This window comes from Thalassophryne amazonica, chromosome 1 (genome assembly GCF_902500255.1).
Source record: "Thalassophryne amazonica chromosome 1, fThaAma1.1, whole genome shotgun sequence".
Classification (NCBI taxonomy): domain Eukaryota; kingdom Metazoa; phylum Chordata; class Actinopteri; order Batrachoidiformes; family Batrachoididae; genus Thalassophryne; species Thalassophryne amazonica.
In genome coordinates, this window is record NC_047103.1 from 95,186,221 (window position 1) to 95,203,330 (window position 17,110).

General features: G+C 41.2%; 1 protein-coding gene across 5 annotated transcripts in view; it reads right to left on the reverse strand.

The window, feature by feature from the left end:
- Nucleotides 1-347: 347 nt before the first annotated feature.
- The window catches only part of zcchc2 (zinc finger, CCHC domain containing 2), a 103,127-nt gene continuing 86,364 nt past the window's right edge, over nucleotides 348-17,110 (reverse strand). For 2 of the 5 annotated variants that reach the window (XM_034172889.1, XM_034172862.1), the window contains 5 exons: nucleotides 9,229-9,298; nucleotides 8,320-8,402; nucleotides 5,585-5,686; nucleotides 3,517-5,112; nucleotides 348-1,204 (listed from right to left, as the gene is read on the reverse strand). In XM_034172889.1, coding sequence (XP_034028780.1) covers nucleotides 1,143-1,204; nucleotides 3,517-5,112; nucleotides 5,585-5,686; nucleotides 8,320-8,402; nucleotides 9,229-9,298 — 1,913 coding nt within the window. In that variant the 3' untranslated portion in view covers nucleotides 348-1,142. The remainder of the gene's footprint in view (nucleotides 1,205-3,516; nucleotides 5,113-5,584; nucleotides 5,687-8,319; nucleotides 8,403-9,228; nucleotides 9,299-17,110) is intronic. The other 3 variants (XM_034172881.1, XM_034172870.1, XM_034172894.1) reach the window with 3 other exon arrangements.

The following is a 17,110-nucleotide window of genomic DNA, read 5'->3' on the forward strand; positions in this document are numbered from 1 at the left end:
CTCAAACTGATTCCAGAAAGGGCCAAGAGGGTGCAGGGTTTCTGCGCAACCACCCACTCCACCATCACTTTGAGCAGATGGAATCAGTTAATCTGTGAAATCACCTGGTGGAGTGGGTGGTTGCACAGAAACCCTGCACCCTCTTGGCCCTTTCTGGAATTAGTTTGAGAACTCTGGTTTAAGGAGAGCGGTACTAAGTTTGGACTTGTGCCAAACACTGCAAACCAATTCACCTAACCTGCATGTCTTTGAAAGTAGGGTTAACCGTTGGACAGACAGGTGGCTGGTGATGTGCACATCTACAGATCTGTTTATGAAGACAGAAACTGACTCGTTGACAAAACTGGTCCAGGTCTCAGAGCAGAAAACAAACTTCCTCTTTATTGTATTTCTACAGTATATGAAGTTTGAGAAAAATCATATTGTCTTTAACCCCTCAAAAAAAAAAAAACTTGACAAATTTCAACACTAAGTACTAACTGAACTGCAAACCTCTTGTTGATTTTTTTGTAGTGAAATGAAACTGCTTCAGTGTCACATCAGTTTGGATGTGTTAAGGTCTGTTTAGTGCATGAACGTTTCATGTTCACTATCAGACATATAAAACAAGTAAAGCTCTTAAAATGGAACAAAATACTACTTCACTCATTCCTATTGGCTTCCAACATAACTGTTTTTCACAACTCACACTCGCGAACTCTTTGCCTGAAATAAAAAGTGTACATTCAAAAAAACTCTACAGCAAAATGCAGAATCACCAAAACAAATCTTATTCTTTCAACTTTTTGTATTCTTGTTTTAACAGGGAAAACTCCTGTATAGTTTTCCACACAATAAAATCTTATGTTAAGAGTAGGAATGAGGAAGAACCAAAAATACGCACTTTTAGAAAGCGCTGTCTAACGTTTGCATCGAGACGACTCGACTTTACTGCACAAACAAACAAAAAAACAAAAATGGATCTTCCTAATATTTAATAAATTATTTCCAAACATCAGTGCAAAAATATCACAAACTAACTGAAAGACTGTTAGTGCGCGTGAAATGCTGAAACATCTCCATGGAAACAAGATTTTCAGGCACAAATGAATACTTGTCCATTGAGCCCTTAGCAGAAAAATCTGCTGTCATCTTTTCCTTCTTCAGTCAGTGTTGTCAGGTGCTTCAGAAATATGCGATGCTGTGTACTTCAACTGGAATCCACCTGCAAAAAAACAAAACAAAACAAAACAAAAAACATCAAATCAAAGTCTGGAGAGGTCACACAAACAATTCAGTCAAACACCACATACTGTTAGAAGCAACAGAGTAGTTACAGACATTCTTAAGTGTACAACAGAAGCAAATGCTCCAGCCTTGTTCCAATAATTTCAGAGGGGGGCAGTCTGCCGTAGAGTCCCTTGATTGAGAGTAACGACATGATGAGCCGAGGGAAAAAAACAAATAAAGAAAAAAACAAAACAATCTGTCACGTGACTCGTGGTGCCATCTTGGGTCCAAAATAACGTTTGCTGTTAATCTGTCTGCATGTAAATCCAGCTATGTTATTTATTTATTCACTGAAAATGCTGGGTTGCTGTGCACTTGGATGCACAAAACACACAACAAGGGCTTCAAGATGTACAGATTCCGTTCAGATCCGAACAAATAAAAAATTTGGGAAAATAAAGTCAGCTGTGTGGGATGGAAGCGACTTCATCGTCAAAGCTTTGAGATGTAAAGTTATTGTTAAGTCCCATGTACAGTAAAACTCACCTAAACCGTCATTGTATAAACCAGATATTCGCACTCACCGGACAAAAAAAGTTCCAATGTTTTTGGATTGTTTTCCATGTAATAAACACTGTATATAACGGATTTTGTATAATGGATTTTTCGCTCACATCGGACAAAATGTCGCAATCGCAATGTACTTCCGTTAAAAACCCCCGAGCAGTCTGGATATACAAAGTAACAGAGGTACAAATTAAAGTTCAGCTCTGACACTCGCCGATTTGAGGAAAGTGGGTCAATTCCATGATTAAAAACCTGACCGTTTTTTTTTTTTCACACCGTGCTCAGCCTGATGTGCACCTGTTAAATCAGACACAAAAGGCTGTGATTTGACACTTTTTTGCTTTCACTGCTTCGTCTGCCATCATATAAAAGGTTTTACAGTGCGCACGCTGATTACAAATGGATCAGAAAAGTCTGCAAGTTTACAGCACGGAGTCTGAAAAAGAGTAAATTGTGTAGCTTACCTTTGAATTGGAGGTGATGACTGTAGAGAGAAAAGCTTGTGGAGGGTCAAATTAATCCATAAAGAAGCATAATCCAGAGACAGAGAACTTTAAAACAGTCATGAGTTACAGAGCTGCAGAAGCATACATCAGGCTTTAAATTAATTAAATAAAATCATAAATTGTATATTCGTGTAAATTTGATAGCTTAATTAATTTTATTTATTTATTTGATAGCACCTGTACATGGATGTGTTGGCATATGTGGTTAAATGATTTAAAAAAAAAAAAGTTAAAAACATAAAAGGTCCATTCAGTAGTTCAGTGCAGTTGGAACCAAAATGGTGCCATGTTCTGAGTTGATGTTACTCTCCTCAATCAAGGGACTCTAGTCTGCAGTTGTTATAATTATTTTATAATGTTGCTATAATTATATATACAGCTGTGGTCGGACATTTACATACACTCAACATGGCCATAAATGTCAGGGTCATTTTTGGCTTTTATAGATTTGAGCCTGTATGCACATTTGTTTTGAAATGGAACAGAATGTTCCCATGTACCCAATGCATTTGTGTATATGGTATTAAAAGTTATTTTAAGGATTTTGAGCTTTATTCACTTTTTTAAACAAACTGCTTTTATTTTGAACACAACTGTATAGATAGAATGTTAAAAACACAAGTTGAATTTGTTTGAAGAACTGAAAAAGGTGGATTGTACACACACACATTTCCAAGTATTACCAATATTGGGGGGGGGGGGGGGGGGGGGGGCACTACATACTGTACACATAAGATTGATTATTTTTCTGTTACCATCTCTCTCAATATAATGTTCCACTCTTGTTCTTATTCAGTCTGCTTCAGTAGATGATTTTTTGTCATGTGACTGTTGTTCTCAGTCAAATAATTCAAAACTATATATTTAAGCTGAGAAGCATAGAATGTTTTAGTTTGTTTTTAAGAGAATCAGGATACAGCAAAGGTTTATTTGTGAAAGTTATTTGTTGAAATACCATTATTTTAAGCAAAGGCCATTTCAGCAACAATTATTCTTCCTGACAGAAGTGTTTAATACTGATGGTCAGTTCAAGGACCATCAGAAGTTTGAATATCTGATGATAATTTCTCTTTTGACAAAGTTGTATTTCTTCTTCTTCTTTATTGCTAAAACCCATGCCAAAAGTGTTGACATTTTTATTTGTGAATGTTGGACCCTGATGGTGTACACTGCTCTTGGACATGAGTATGAAGGACGGGGACATTAAAAGTCCCTGGCTGTCTTCTTGTCTTACCTTGCTGGGTGGAGTCAATAGAGGGCTGGCTGCAGTCTTGTGCATAGTGGCCGCTCATGCCGCAGTTATAACAGGACACATTTCCATTCTTCTTGTTAATGCCTCCTCCCCCTACTGCAGCAGCAGGTTGCAGACCCAAAGAATTTGGGTACATATTCTGGTAGATGCGCTGGCAGAATGCTGGAGCTGGCCCCATCTGCTGCTGCAGGTTGTAATTTGCAGCTGCAGCGGCTGCTGCTGCCTGGGTGCCCAGCATGTGTGATGGTACATCCGCATGACTGTTGGAATGCGTGTGGAGTGGTCTGTGGATTGGGCCGTAGGGGGGTGGGTGGGCAGGAGGAGGAGGAGAGGTTGGGAAAAAGGCAGACAGGGTGGCGGCACCACTGTTAGCCTGGTGTGGACACTGTCCCTGGGTGAGGTAGCTATTACTGGACAGACTTGTGAGGTGGAAGAGAGCTGGTGAAATACTGAATACCTGTCGTGCTGCCATCTGGTGCTGAGGAAAGAACAGTGGAGCCTGGCAGCCTGTGGCACCACTGACACCGCTATTGGTGTTGATGGTGCCTCGACCACCGCAGTTGTTGTGACAGCCGCAAGTCCCACAGCCAACTGGTTGCTGTTGCTGATTAGGAGCATCTTGCTGCTGCTGGACAAGTGGGTTGCCAGGGGTAACAGCACTGCTTCCTGTTAAAGTGTCACTGTTGTAGTAAGATGTATATTCACTGTGTCCCAGGCTGTGAACCGGTGCTGGGCTGGAGCTGGGGACAGACCCAGGAGTATCGGGAGGCACATCTGGAGGTGCACTTGTTTGTACATGTCCAGGTGATGGCATCTCAGTGGCTGCAGGTCCACCCAAGGTTGGCATGGCAGATGTCGAGACAGACGGCACAGTATATGAAGAAGGCAGACCAAATGCTAAGTTTAAACCAGGATGTTTGGCATGTGAAGTCTCCGCGACAGGCAAAGAGGGGGTCATGCAAGAAGTGACAATGACTGGGTCTTGGCAGGACTGAAGTGTCGAGGAGTAAGATGTGGAACCTGAAGATAGGCCACTCAGGGCTCTGACAGGAGCTTCGTGTGGAGACTGTGTAGCAGCAGAACCAGAAACAATCCCTGATGTTCCATCAGTGCCACCACTACTATGAGACAAAGCTGTGTTGAACCTCTGGACCAGAGGCTGCATGGCTGGGCTCATTGGGGGGTGGAGACCTAAAGTGGGAATCCCAAAGGTGGGGAGAATTTCCCTCTTCTCTGTAGCTCCCACAATTCCAGGGCCCGGAACACCGAGAGGAACTAGGGGCATCTGCATCATGATTGTGGCAGGCAAGGACTTTCCTTCAGGCCCGAAGCTCTGGCTGTGAGGAGGGTTCATGGGATTCTCAGCACCTCCGTTGTTCAGAGCATAGGGCAGAGAATTTACAAAGGAGAGGGGGGGAAAGTTGGTGGTGCTCTCTGGGCAGAGGACATCTGTTTGGACGTGATGGGTACTGGATGACAGAGGAAGAACAGAGGACAAGTTCCCCATCACAGCATTTGTCTGCTCAGTGAAGACGGTATCAGGGACTTTGGTGGAGTTGTCAGAATGACTATCTGTGTCTGAGAAAAAGATTCAGTTAGTGTTCCACCACCAAGACCACATCACAGCTAATAAGAGTTGACGTAACAGTTATGACTTCAACACGATTATTAGAAAACTGATATAAATACAAGCAGGCTTGGTTTGACCAGGAACAACTCAGAAACTATGAAATAATCTTAATAAATAAATATCTCGACAATTGCACAATTGGAACAAACTGAAATTGATCCAACGTATCAATAACTGTATTAGTTGGAATCATTCCTTATTCAACACCCTGGTACAAAGCAGCCCACAGTGTAGCAAACATGGCGTTGCTCTTTTGCAACCAACATTGGCGTCATTTTAACACCAAACACCCAGGTTCTTTAAATTTCAAGTCCACTTGTACATACAGTGCATGTGGAAGGGCCCCGTCACACAAGAGCACAAAGCCCCTCATTTCCTTTATGATCAGGGATCAGGTGCACCAGTGCTGCGTATATTTACCTTTGTTGTTGTCGTCGTCGCTGTCAAGATGCTGTGGGCTGGGTGGAGAACTGTAGGCTTCTGATGATGTGTCACCAAGCATTTCTAGTCTGGATCTCCTGCCTGTGAAAGCACCACTGTGAGAAACTCATCACACTACAAACCATTTGTCTAATGTGCACAAATGTTTCACTGAAATAAACTCCAGATCAGGTCATGTCATCTTAAATTAAATGTGGCTAATGTTGCAGATGTCCACTGTCCTGAACGCAATGTAAAAAGCAACAGACCTTATCACAAAACAGTTCAAAAGTAATCCACCTCCACAGGTAATTTCCTGTGGAGGTGGATTACTGTCAGACAGTATTCATGCAGACAAAGCAATCTCTCTTTCTCTGCGTGTGTGTATGTGTATTTGTTATAATGCAACATGGAGCAATTTCAAACAGGCATGGTTGTTTTAAATAATGCACATTCAAAAACTTTTAAATATTTCTAGATTTTATTTTGCAGCCTTGTTTTACTTAGCACTTTTTAAAAGATCACATTCATTTCAATGTTCCAGCTACAGATACAGTTGTATGTAAATGTTTGGGCACCCCTGATAATTTCCATGATTTTCCTTTATAAATCATTTGTTGTTTGGATCAGCACTGTCAGTTAAATATATCATATAGCAGACAAACACAGTGATATTTGGATGTGAAATAAAATTTATAGGATTTACAGAAAGTGTGCAATAATTCTTTAAACAAAATTAGACAGGTGCAAACATTTGAGCACCTCAACAGAAAAAAATACATCAATATTTAGTAGATCCTCCTTTCGCTGAAACAACAGCCTCTAAACGCTTCCCATAGCTTCCAATGAGAGTCTGGATTCTGGTTGAAGGTATTTTGGACCATTCTTCTTTACAAGTACTGAGATGGCCATTCCAGAAGGTTGTACTTGTTCCTCTGCATGAATGCATTTGTAGATTTTGAGCAGTATTTAAGGTTGTTGTCTTGCTGAAAGATCCATCCCTGGCGCAGCTTCAACTTTGTCACTGATTCATGAACATTGTTCTCAAGAATCTGCTGATACTGACTGGAATCCATGTGACCCTCAACATTAACAAGATTCCCAGTACCTGCACTGGCCACACAGTCACACAACATAATTGAACCACCTCCAAATTTTACTGTAGGTAGCAAGTGTTTTCCTTGGAATGCTGTGCTCTTTTTCAGCCATGCATACTGCCCCTTGTTATGTCCAAATAACTCAATTTTAGTTTCATCAATCCACAGCACCTTATTCCAAAATGAAGCTGGCTTGTCCAAATGTGCTTTAGCATACCTCAAGCGACTCTGTTTGTGGCGTGTGCGCAAAAAAGGCTTCCTATGCATTACTCTCCCATACAGCATTTCCTTGTGCAAAGTGCGCTGTATAGTTGAACGATGCACAGAGACACTATCTACAGCAAGATCATATTGCAGATCTTTGGAGCAGGTCTGTGGGTTGACTATGACTGTTCTCACCATGTTCCTCACAGTGGAAACTGACAGCTGAAATCTCTGAAATAGCTTTTTGTATCTTTCCCTAAACCATGATGTTAAACAATCTTTGATTTCAGGTCATTTGAGAGTTGTTTAGATGCTCCCATGTTGCCACTCATTAGAAGAGATGCAAAGAGGCGAAACATTTGCAAATGGCCACCTTAAATACCCTTTCTCATAACTGGATTCACCTGTGTAAGGAGGTCAAGGGTCAATGAGGTTACTAAACCAATTCTGTGTTCCAATAATGAGTGCTGAATGTATTCAAATCAATAAAATGATAAGGGTGCCCAAATTTATGCACCTGACCAATTTTGTTTAAATAATTATTGCACACTTTCTGTAAATACTAGAAACTTCATTTCACTTCTCAAATATCAGTGTGTTTGTCTGCTATATGATATATTTAACTGAAATTTCTGATACAGACAACCAAGCAAAATCATGAAAATTATCAAGGGTGCCCAAACCTTTGCTTACAACTGTACAGACATATTGCAAGTAGTATGGTTTCAAAACAAGAGTCATCAGGAGATGACAGATCCTCCAGGTCCCCACAAATTAGTTACACTAAAGTGTAGGGGGAATCACCCAAGTACACCCTTATGGTACAAATAAATGAAACTGATCAACTGGTTCTTGAGATATCGCATTAACAAGGGTGACGATGACAATATCTTGAATATCTCACTGTGACCTTGAAATTGACTCCAAGGCCACTGTAATTTACTGGTGTCAGGTGATCACACACCTTTATGCTAAATATGAATTAAATTGGTCAAGTGGTTCTTGAGATATTTCGCTAACAAGTGAAAATGGACAGAGGGACAGACGGGCATGCTGATCACTATATCCCTCCGTATTTCGTACCAGGGGATAAAAATGTTTGAAACAGTCTTGATAGTGGTCATAGTGAGTAATGTAACTAACTGTATTTAAGCCTTCATGTCAAACACAAAGTGCACAGCAGAGGGAAGCTCCATAAATCACTGTGTCCAGTTCAAATTTTTCTATTCCAATAGCCAAATTAAGAGGAATTTCCTGAAAACTAGTTTCTTTTGGGTTCTGTGAGTTGCTGGAGCAAGTTTTATGCTGGATGTCTTGCTTAACTCTGGGGCATGGGTGGCCTTGAAGTGAGGAGAAGTGTATTAACCGCTTGTCGGTTGGCTGTCCAGTACCGCGTGCAGTGATGATGCAGCAGCTGGCGCTGAAAACAATTACCTTTTCCCTGAGACAAGTGGACTGGTAGCACACAGCCATTGGTCACACAGGCAGATCCCAGAACTTTAACTTTCCCAATATCCCTGATAAGAAAAACATTGGAGTGACGAGTCAACAGTGCAGAGAAAAGAGCGATACAGATGAATAAAAGGTGAAAAGATTCAAATTCACTCATTCGTTAGTTTTTGACATATGATTTTAGATCACTTTCTCTGGGGGGAACACAGTCTGGAGCTGGCCAGAGGATCTGTGCTTGAGGATGTGTTTTTGGTTTTCATGAAGCCTAAACAATGTGATATTCCAGTGTGGTGTTGTGCTATGCACTATGCACAGTTTCCCCAATCACAGCCACAGAAGCAGATAACTCCTTGACAGCTGTTATGGTGTCTTGGTGTCTTTCCTCATTAGTCTTCTATTTGCACACCTAATCCAGACAGATTTACCATACAGTACCACACTGTTTGGATGTCTTAAAGATTGATGTAAATGACATCCAAGACATACTGATTGACTTGGAAATGTTCATGTATCCTCCCCTGATATGTAGACAGAACCCAGGTTCTGAAAGTGATGATTTGTATTAAAAAGAATCCTTACATTTAATTTGTCCAATGACATGCATTCTGAAAACAGAGGCACTATGTATACCAGTCGCTTTAATTCCTAAATGATTAATGTGATATTTTTAAGTCTCTTGAAATAAAATTAAAGTCAACGCTAAAAGCACATCTTTGATTGTTTCATTTAATCTTTACATTAAAGAAACAATCAAAGATGTACTTACAATATCAATCAAGATGATCAAGATGTGCTTATAATATCAATCATGGTGATCAATATGTTTTTACATTATCAGCACATCAGCAAGATGTGCTGACATTAGACTTGGATTAGCTGTGGGTCACTGACCTGTCTGTGGGCAGGACTCTGGTCTTTGTTTTGACAGAATGGCTTCTCTTCTCACCATCTTGCTGCTGCAAAGTGTGAGGTCAACAGGGTCAGAACATTCTACCACAGACACGTCCCACATAATTTCTTAGAAACCATCCACTATTTTAGTCACTGTGATGACCACCAAAAAAGCATTCCTTTAAACATAAATAAAGCATGTCCGAAATTTTATTATTTTTCACACAGGATTACTTTGCAAACTTTGAGGGACAAAAACTTTCATTTTCTTTGTTCTTTTTTTGTTGTTGTTGTTACATTTAAGTTGGTAATATTGTAGGTGTAGACTGTTTTGTAGTATTACCCTAATGAAAGATTATTACACTGGTCAACACGATTTTTCTTGCAAGAAGTTTTTCTAACTGATTTTGGGTCATTTTGGGGGCGCTGAATCCAAATATGATGTTAGTTTTTGCCAATCACATCACATTTTTGAGATATGAAAACATATTTCTCGTATCAATCATCAAAGCAAAAGCTGCAGTCTCGCACACCACTTCAGTGCCATAAATGACATTACGACTCTTGTTCACATTTCGTGAACTTGGTTTAAAAACTATGCTTTGAAGCTGCTTTTGTGCATGAAAGCGGTGTGAAAGTGGTGTGCTCTCTGAGTGGTGTGAATCTCGTAAGTGAATGAGCAACTCTTGCATAATCCATCAATAAGTTACATGCAGATTGCAAAAAACGTGATGTGACAGAGGATGTCAGAGCTCAGATTCAGCGCCCCAAATTACCCAAAATCAGTTCTCAATGTCCATGCAAGAAAAAAAAAGTTTTTCTTGACCAGTGTTATGTGGCCAATATGATTGAAATAGATCATATCAGATTATGACCCAGGTGTGTTAAAATACAGTAACAAGATGCCTCAATCGGTCTTGATTGCCCCCATGTCTCTCACACACACATGCCGGTTTTTCAAATTGTTTCTAAGTAGCTGGGGGTCAGGCTACAGGACCACGGCACCTTAAAACTTACTGGGACATTTGGTAAAGTAATTATAGAGCTGCAGGAAAGAACACAGTTTGTTCCCTTGGCCACTGTTATATTTTGACTGTATGCAGCACTGAATGTGTATGTGTGTGTGATTGTGTGTGTATAGAGAGAGACAGAGAGAGCAAATTTACAAAACAATTCAGGGACATTCATATTATACCCGCTTACTCCCATCAAGGGTCACGGAGGAGCTTAGCAATCATAGGGTGAGAGGCGAGGTACACTCTGGACAGGACGGCAGTCTATCACAGGGCCACGTACAGACAGACAAGCACACCTGCAGTCAACTCAGAGTCACCGATTCACCCAACCTACATGTCATTGGAAGTGGGAGGAAGCTACAGCACCCAGAGGGAACCCAAACGAACACAGGGAGAACATACAAACTCCACAGAGAAGGACCAGGATGTCCTTGCTGTGAGGCAACAGTGTTAACCACTAATCCACTGTGCCGCCCTCAGGGAGTACAGTGTTCCTTTAGTTACTTTGAGCAGTGTGTATGAACATACACTATTCTCCCATCATAGCTGCCCAAGGTTCATATGAAATTCTGCCTGAAGACGGGGTGGCCTGATGCATGAGCATGGCCAATATCATGTACATCACAACTAAAAAAATATATCACAAATAAGTCTCCCAATTGTGTAATAAGTCTCCCAAATGTATTCCATGTAATTTAATTTAAGGTGGGCATTTAACCAACTGCTGTCAAAAAAGGGTGTGGGCTGATGCTTGGCCCTGGGCCCTCCGACAGATAAACGGGGGGGTGTGTGTGCGCATGTATATATAAATCAGAGTAGAGCGGCACCATGAAGTCAGAGGCTGGTCTAGCTAGCTGCAAACTCCATTTCATTTGTGTGTAAATATAATGTAAATATAACCTCTGTCAACCAGCAGCGCTCTGACATTTTATTCAGTCCTGATGTGCAAATATTTTGGATGTATATTTTTATTGATGTGTCTGTTTTAAATTTGTTTATTGTCTTAAGTTATTCTTTATGTTTTTATCTGACTGTGAAGCACTTTGGTCACCCTCTGGGTTGTGGAAAGGGCTATATGAATAAACTTTGATTGATTGATACTATGTAAAAGCTAGTGAGAAATAAGCCCTTCTAAAACTGAAAATGCTGTTTTTGGAACCTGATAATATATCTGAAATGATTAACAAGATATTTCGCGAACGTTAGGGCCCCTTCACACATAACACGATTGAAGCCAACTAGCGCACGGAGGAATTGCATGCCATTCGTGAAAAATCGGCGCTGCCTTGTACACCTGTTGCTACAAAAATTCATATACACCAGCAGATGAAAGACAGAGTGTGCCCTGTGAGAGCCCATTCGATCCCTCTCACGGCTGGTGTCAGCCAAATTCCGGGTGACACACACGAACATCTATGACCGCTCGCTTGACACTTAGAAAATGTGTGGCCATTCACGCTGTTAGCATGAAAACAGTGAGCAGACAATCACTTTCGAGCTGGATATGAGAATTTTAGAAGTGGCCCCATGAGTATGGCTTTCAAAAAAGCCACACATGTGGTGTGAATGTGTATTGCACGTGTGCGCCCCCCCCCCACCACACACACACACACACGTGGCGTGCAGGGGGAGAGCACACTGTCCTGCGGCATGCGCGCCGCAGGACTATGACAATACGCCACTTTTAGTCACGTATCACCAAAAATACACTGTAACAAACACTGTTTTGTCAGTTATTTCTGCGCTTTTTTCTGTTTTTTCAAAAAAATACATTACATGATTACATGACATAAAATACATGATTTTTAGGCATTTTACACTCCTGTTATAAGGCAGTGATTGTAGCGCAGTGATAAAGTTTCTGTCTGGTAATCAGAGCTTTTGTAAATTACAGGTTTGACTCCCGTGAGTGGCATTTATTTATTTTTATTTAACCCCCCCATGTGTAATTTGTTTCATGTTTTTCAATACAAGATGTATTTCTCATGGAAACAGGCTACATACGAAGTATTTAAGCTTGTTTCAAAGATTCCATCGATTTGGCAGGTTATATAACAGTTTTACAACCAAAAAAAAAAAACACATGGCCACATACTAAAATGCGTGGTGGATGGTGCCATTGGTGGTAACAAACTTCAATGATCGCAGTGTTTTACTCCCTAAGCATTACATTTATCATACAATACCAAAATATCACAGAATTTGCTTGTTTAAATGATAACAGCATTAAACTATTGCCATACCTGTCTCGTATCTTGTGTAATATTGTAAATAAACGATGAGAAACTGATGAGGTAGAAAAACTGGTGAACGCTGCTATGAGATGTGGCGCGGGAAGCAGGCAGGAAATTGTCTGGAACATCAAGACATTGTTGCGCATTTACTACCTTCACAAGAGTGTGTGGCGAAAAGCGACTGCGCACGGAGAGTTGTTTTTCAACCAATGAGAATGCGCGTTGAAATGTTGTCCGTATACCAAAATGGTGGCCTCCTTCTCCGGTAAACAAACCACTTTATAAGGAATTTGGGCATTTTATAGCAAATATAGTATTAGTTCGTCAATTTGAAGAAATAAAAAATAATGTTCCGCCATTTCATTCAGACAGCAAGAATTTACAAAAAGACAGAAAACTATCCAAAGAGGGTGAATAAGCATCCCTGTAGCTAGCTAGCTAGCGGGACTTTACTGAACATGTACAAATTGTATGTAAGACAATAGGATCTTAAAAATTTATGTAAGTAATAAATGCAGAATTTTATACACACACACACACACACACACACACACACACACACACACACACACACACACACACACACACACACACACACACACACACACACACACACACACACACACACACACACACACACACACACACACACACACACTTACTTTGCACTGGGATACCAATTAAATAACTGAAAATGATCAAGAAGACAATGGTGGTACGGCCGATATTATTTTAGCAGTGCGTTATATTTAATTATACACTCGAAAATAAAAAGGTATTCACTCATATGTGATTGTATTTTCTCCTATAGGTTAAAAAAATACTCATTGAGACTTTGAAACATACATTTACTGAAGATAGTTTTCTTTTTGACCTATTTTAGTAACAGATATTTTCAATATAGAGTGGGGTAAAAAAGTATTTAGTCAGTCCCTGATTGTGCAAGTTCTTCTACTTATAAAGATGAGAGAGGTCTGGAATTTTCATCATAGGTACACTTCAATTATGAGAGACAAAATGAGAAAAAAAAAATCCAGGAAATCACATTGTAGGATTTTTAAAGAATTTATTTGTAAATTATAGTGGAAAATAAGTTTTTGGTCAATAACCAAAGTTCAGCTCAATACTTTGTAATATAATCTTTGTTGGCAATGACAGAGGTCAAATGTTTCCTGTAAGTCTTCACCAGGTTTGCACACACTGTAGCTGGTATTTTGGCCTATTCCTCCATGCACATCTCCTCCAGAGCAGTGATGTTTTGGGGCTGTCGCTGGGCAACACCGACTTTCAACTCCCTCCACAACTTTTCTATGGGGTTGAGGTCTGCAGACTGGCTTGGCCACTCCAGGACTTTGAAATGCTTTTTTACGGAGCCACTCCTTCGTTGCCTGAAAGGTGTGTTTGGGATCATTGTCATGCTGGAAGACCCAGCCACGTTGCATCTTCAATGCTCTCACTGAAGGAAGGAGGTTTTGGCTTAAAATCTCATGACACATGGCCCTGTTTATTCTTCCCTTAACACGGATCAGTCATCCAGTCCCCTTTGCAGAAAAACAGTCCCAAAGCATGATGTTTCCACCCCCATGCTTCACAGTAGATATGGTGTTCTTGGAAAGCAACTCAGCATTCTCTTTCCTCCAAACACGACTAGTTGAGTTTTTACTAAAAAGTTCTATTTTGATTTCATCTGACCACATGATATTCTCCCAATCCTCTTCTGGATCATCCATATGTTCTCTGGCAAACTTCAGACGGGCCTGGACACGTACTGGCTTAAGCAGGGGGACATGTCTGGCACTGCGGGATTTGAGTCCCTCTCTGCGTAGTGAGGCCTTTGTTACTTTGGTCCCAGCTCTCTGCAGGTCATTCATCAGTTCCCTCCATGTAGTTCTGTGATTTTTTTTCTCAACGTTCTCATGATCATTTTGACCCCGAAGGATGACATCTTGCGTGGAGCCCCAGATCGAGGGAGATTATCAATGGTCTTGTATGTCTTCCATTTTCTTACAATTGCTCCCACAGTTGATTTATTCACACCAACCTGCTTGACTATTGTAGACTCACTCTTCCCAGCCTGGTGCACATCTACAATTGTCTTCCTGGTGTCCTTCGACAGCTCTTTGGTCTTGGCCATGGTTGAGTTTGGAGTTTGACTATTTGAGGCTGTGGAAAGGTGTCTTTTATACAGATAATGAGTTCAAACAGATGCCATTAATACAAGTAACAGATGGAGGACAGAACAGCTTATTAAAGAAGAAGTTACAGGTCTGTCAGAGCCAGAAATCTTGCTTGTTTGTGGATGACCAAATACTTATTTTCCACCACAATTTATAAATTCTTTAAAAATCTTACAATGTGATTTCCTAACTCAGCCACATGGGGTGTGCAGCCAGTACATTCTGAGTGCCGGTCCCAAGCCCTGATAAATGAGGAGGGTTGCGTCAGGAAGGGCATCCGGCGTAAAACAAGCCAACCCAACTATGCAGACTAAGAATCAAATTCCCATACCGGATCGGTCGCGGCCCGGGTTAACAACGTGCGCCACTGGTGCTGTTGCCCAACAGGGTGCCGGTGGAAACTGGGCTACTGCTGGGTGAAGACAACAACGAAGAGGAGGAGAACGTTTCAACAAACAGCGCGAGAAGAAGAAAACTAGAAGGGTGGAAATGAGAGTGGAGACTTTGAATGTTGGTAGTATGACTGGTAAAGGGAGAGAGCTGACTAATATGATGAAGAGGAGAAAGGTAGACATATAAATCAGAGTGATGCTGAAAAACTAATTCATGCATTTATTTCCTCTAGGCTGGACTATTGTAATTCATTATTATTAGGTTGTCCTAAAAGTTCCCTAAAAAGCCTTCAGTTAATTCAAAATGCTGCATCTAGAGTACTGACGGGGACTAGAAGGAGAGAGCATATCTCACCCATATTGGCCTCTCTTCATTGGCTTCCTGTTAATTCTAGAATAGAATTTAAAATTCTTCTTCTTACTTATAAGGTTTTGAATAATCAGGTCCCATCTTATCTTAGGGACCTCGTAGTACCATATCACCCCATTAGAGCGCTTCGCTCTCAGACTGCAGGCTTACTTGTAGTTCCTAGGGTTTGTAAGAGTAGAATGGGAGGCAGAGCCTTCAGCTTTCAGGCTCCTCTCCTGTGGAACCAGCTCCCAATTCAGATCAGGGAGACAGACACCCTCTCTACTTTTAAGATTAGGCTTAAAACTTTCCTTTTTTCTAAAGCTTATAGTTAGGGCTGGATCAGGTGACCCTGAACCATCCCTTAGTTATGCTGCTATAGACGTAGACTGCTGGGGGGTTCCCATGATGCACTGTTTCTTTCTCTTTTTGCTCTGTATGCACCACTCTGCATTTAATCATTAGTGATCGATCTCTGCTCCCCTCCTCAGCATGTCTTTTTCCTGGTTCTCTCCCTCAGCCCCAACCAGTCCCAGCAGAAGACTGCCCCTCCCTGAGCCTGGTTCTGCTGGAGGTTTCTTCCTGTTAAAAGGGAGTTTTTCCTTCCCACTGTAGCCAAGTGCTTGCTCACAGGGGGTCGTTTTGACCGTTGGGGTTTTACATAATTATTGTATGGCCTTGCCTTACAATATAAAGCGCCTTGGGGCAACTGTTTGTTGTGATTTGGCGCTATATAAAAAAATTGATTGATATTGTGTGTGCAAGAGACCAAGTGGAAGGGAAGTAAGAGCAGGAGTATCGGCGGTGGCTACAACTTGTTGTACCATGGTGAGGACAGGAAGAGAAATGGTGTTGGGGTCATTTTAAAGGAAGAGTATGTTAAAAGTGTGTTGGAGGTTAAGCGAGTGTCTGACAGGGTGATGAGTGTGAAGTTGGAAATTGAAGGGGTGATGATGAATATCAGTGCATATGCCCCACAGGTAGGTTGTGAGATGAAGGAGAAAGAAGATTTCTGGAGTGTGTTAGATGAGGTGGTGGAGAGTGTGCCCAAGCATGAAAGAGTGGTGATAGGAGCGGACTTCAATGGGCATGTTGGTGAAGGGAACAGAGGTGATGAGGAAGTAATGGGTAGGATATGGTATCAAGGATAGGAATGGGGAAGGACAGATGGTAGTTGATTTTGCAAAAAGGATGGAAATGGCTGTGGTGAATACCTACTTTAAGAAAAGGGAGGAGCACATATAAGATTGGAGGAAGGTGCACACAGGTGGACTACATTCTTTATAGGAGATGCAAGCTAAAAGAAATCAGAGACTGTAAGGTGGTGGCAGGAGAGAGTGTCGTTAGACAGCATAGGATGGTTGTTTGTAGGATGACTTTAGAGGTAAAGAAGAAGACGAGAGTAAGAGCTCAAAGGATCAGATGGTGGAAGCTGAAGGAGGAAGACTATTGTGTGAAATTTAGCGAGCAGGTGAGAGAAGCACTGGTTGGAGGGGAAGCAATTTTGGACAACTGGAAAAGTACTGCAGATGTGGTGAGGGAGACAGCTAGGACAGTACTGGGTATGACATCTGGACAGTGGAAGGAAGACAAGGAGACTTGGTGGGAATGAAGAGGTCCAGGAAAGCATAAGGAGAAAGAGGTTGGCGAAAAAGTTTTGGGATAGTCGGTGAGATGAAGAAAGTAGACAGGAGTACAAGGAGATGAGGCATAA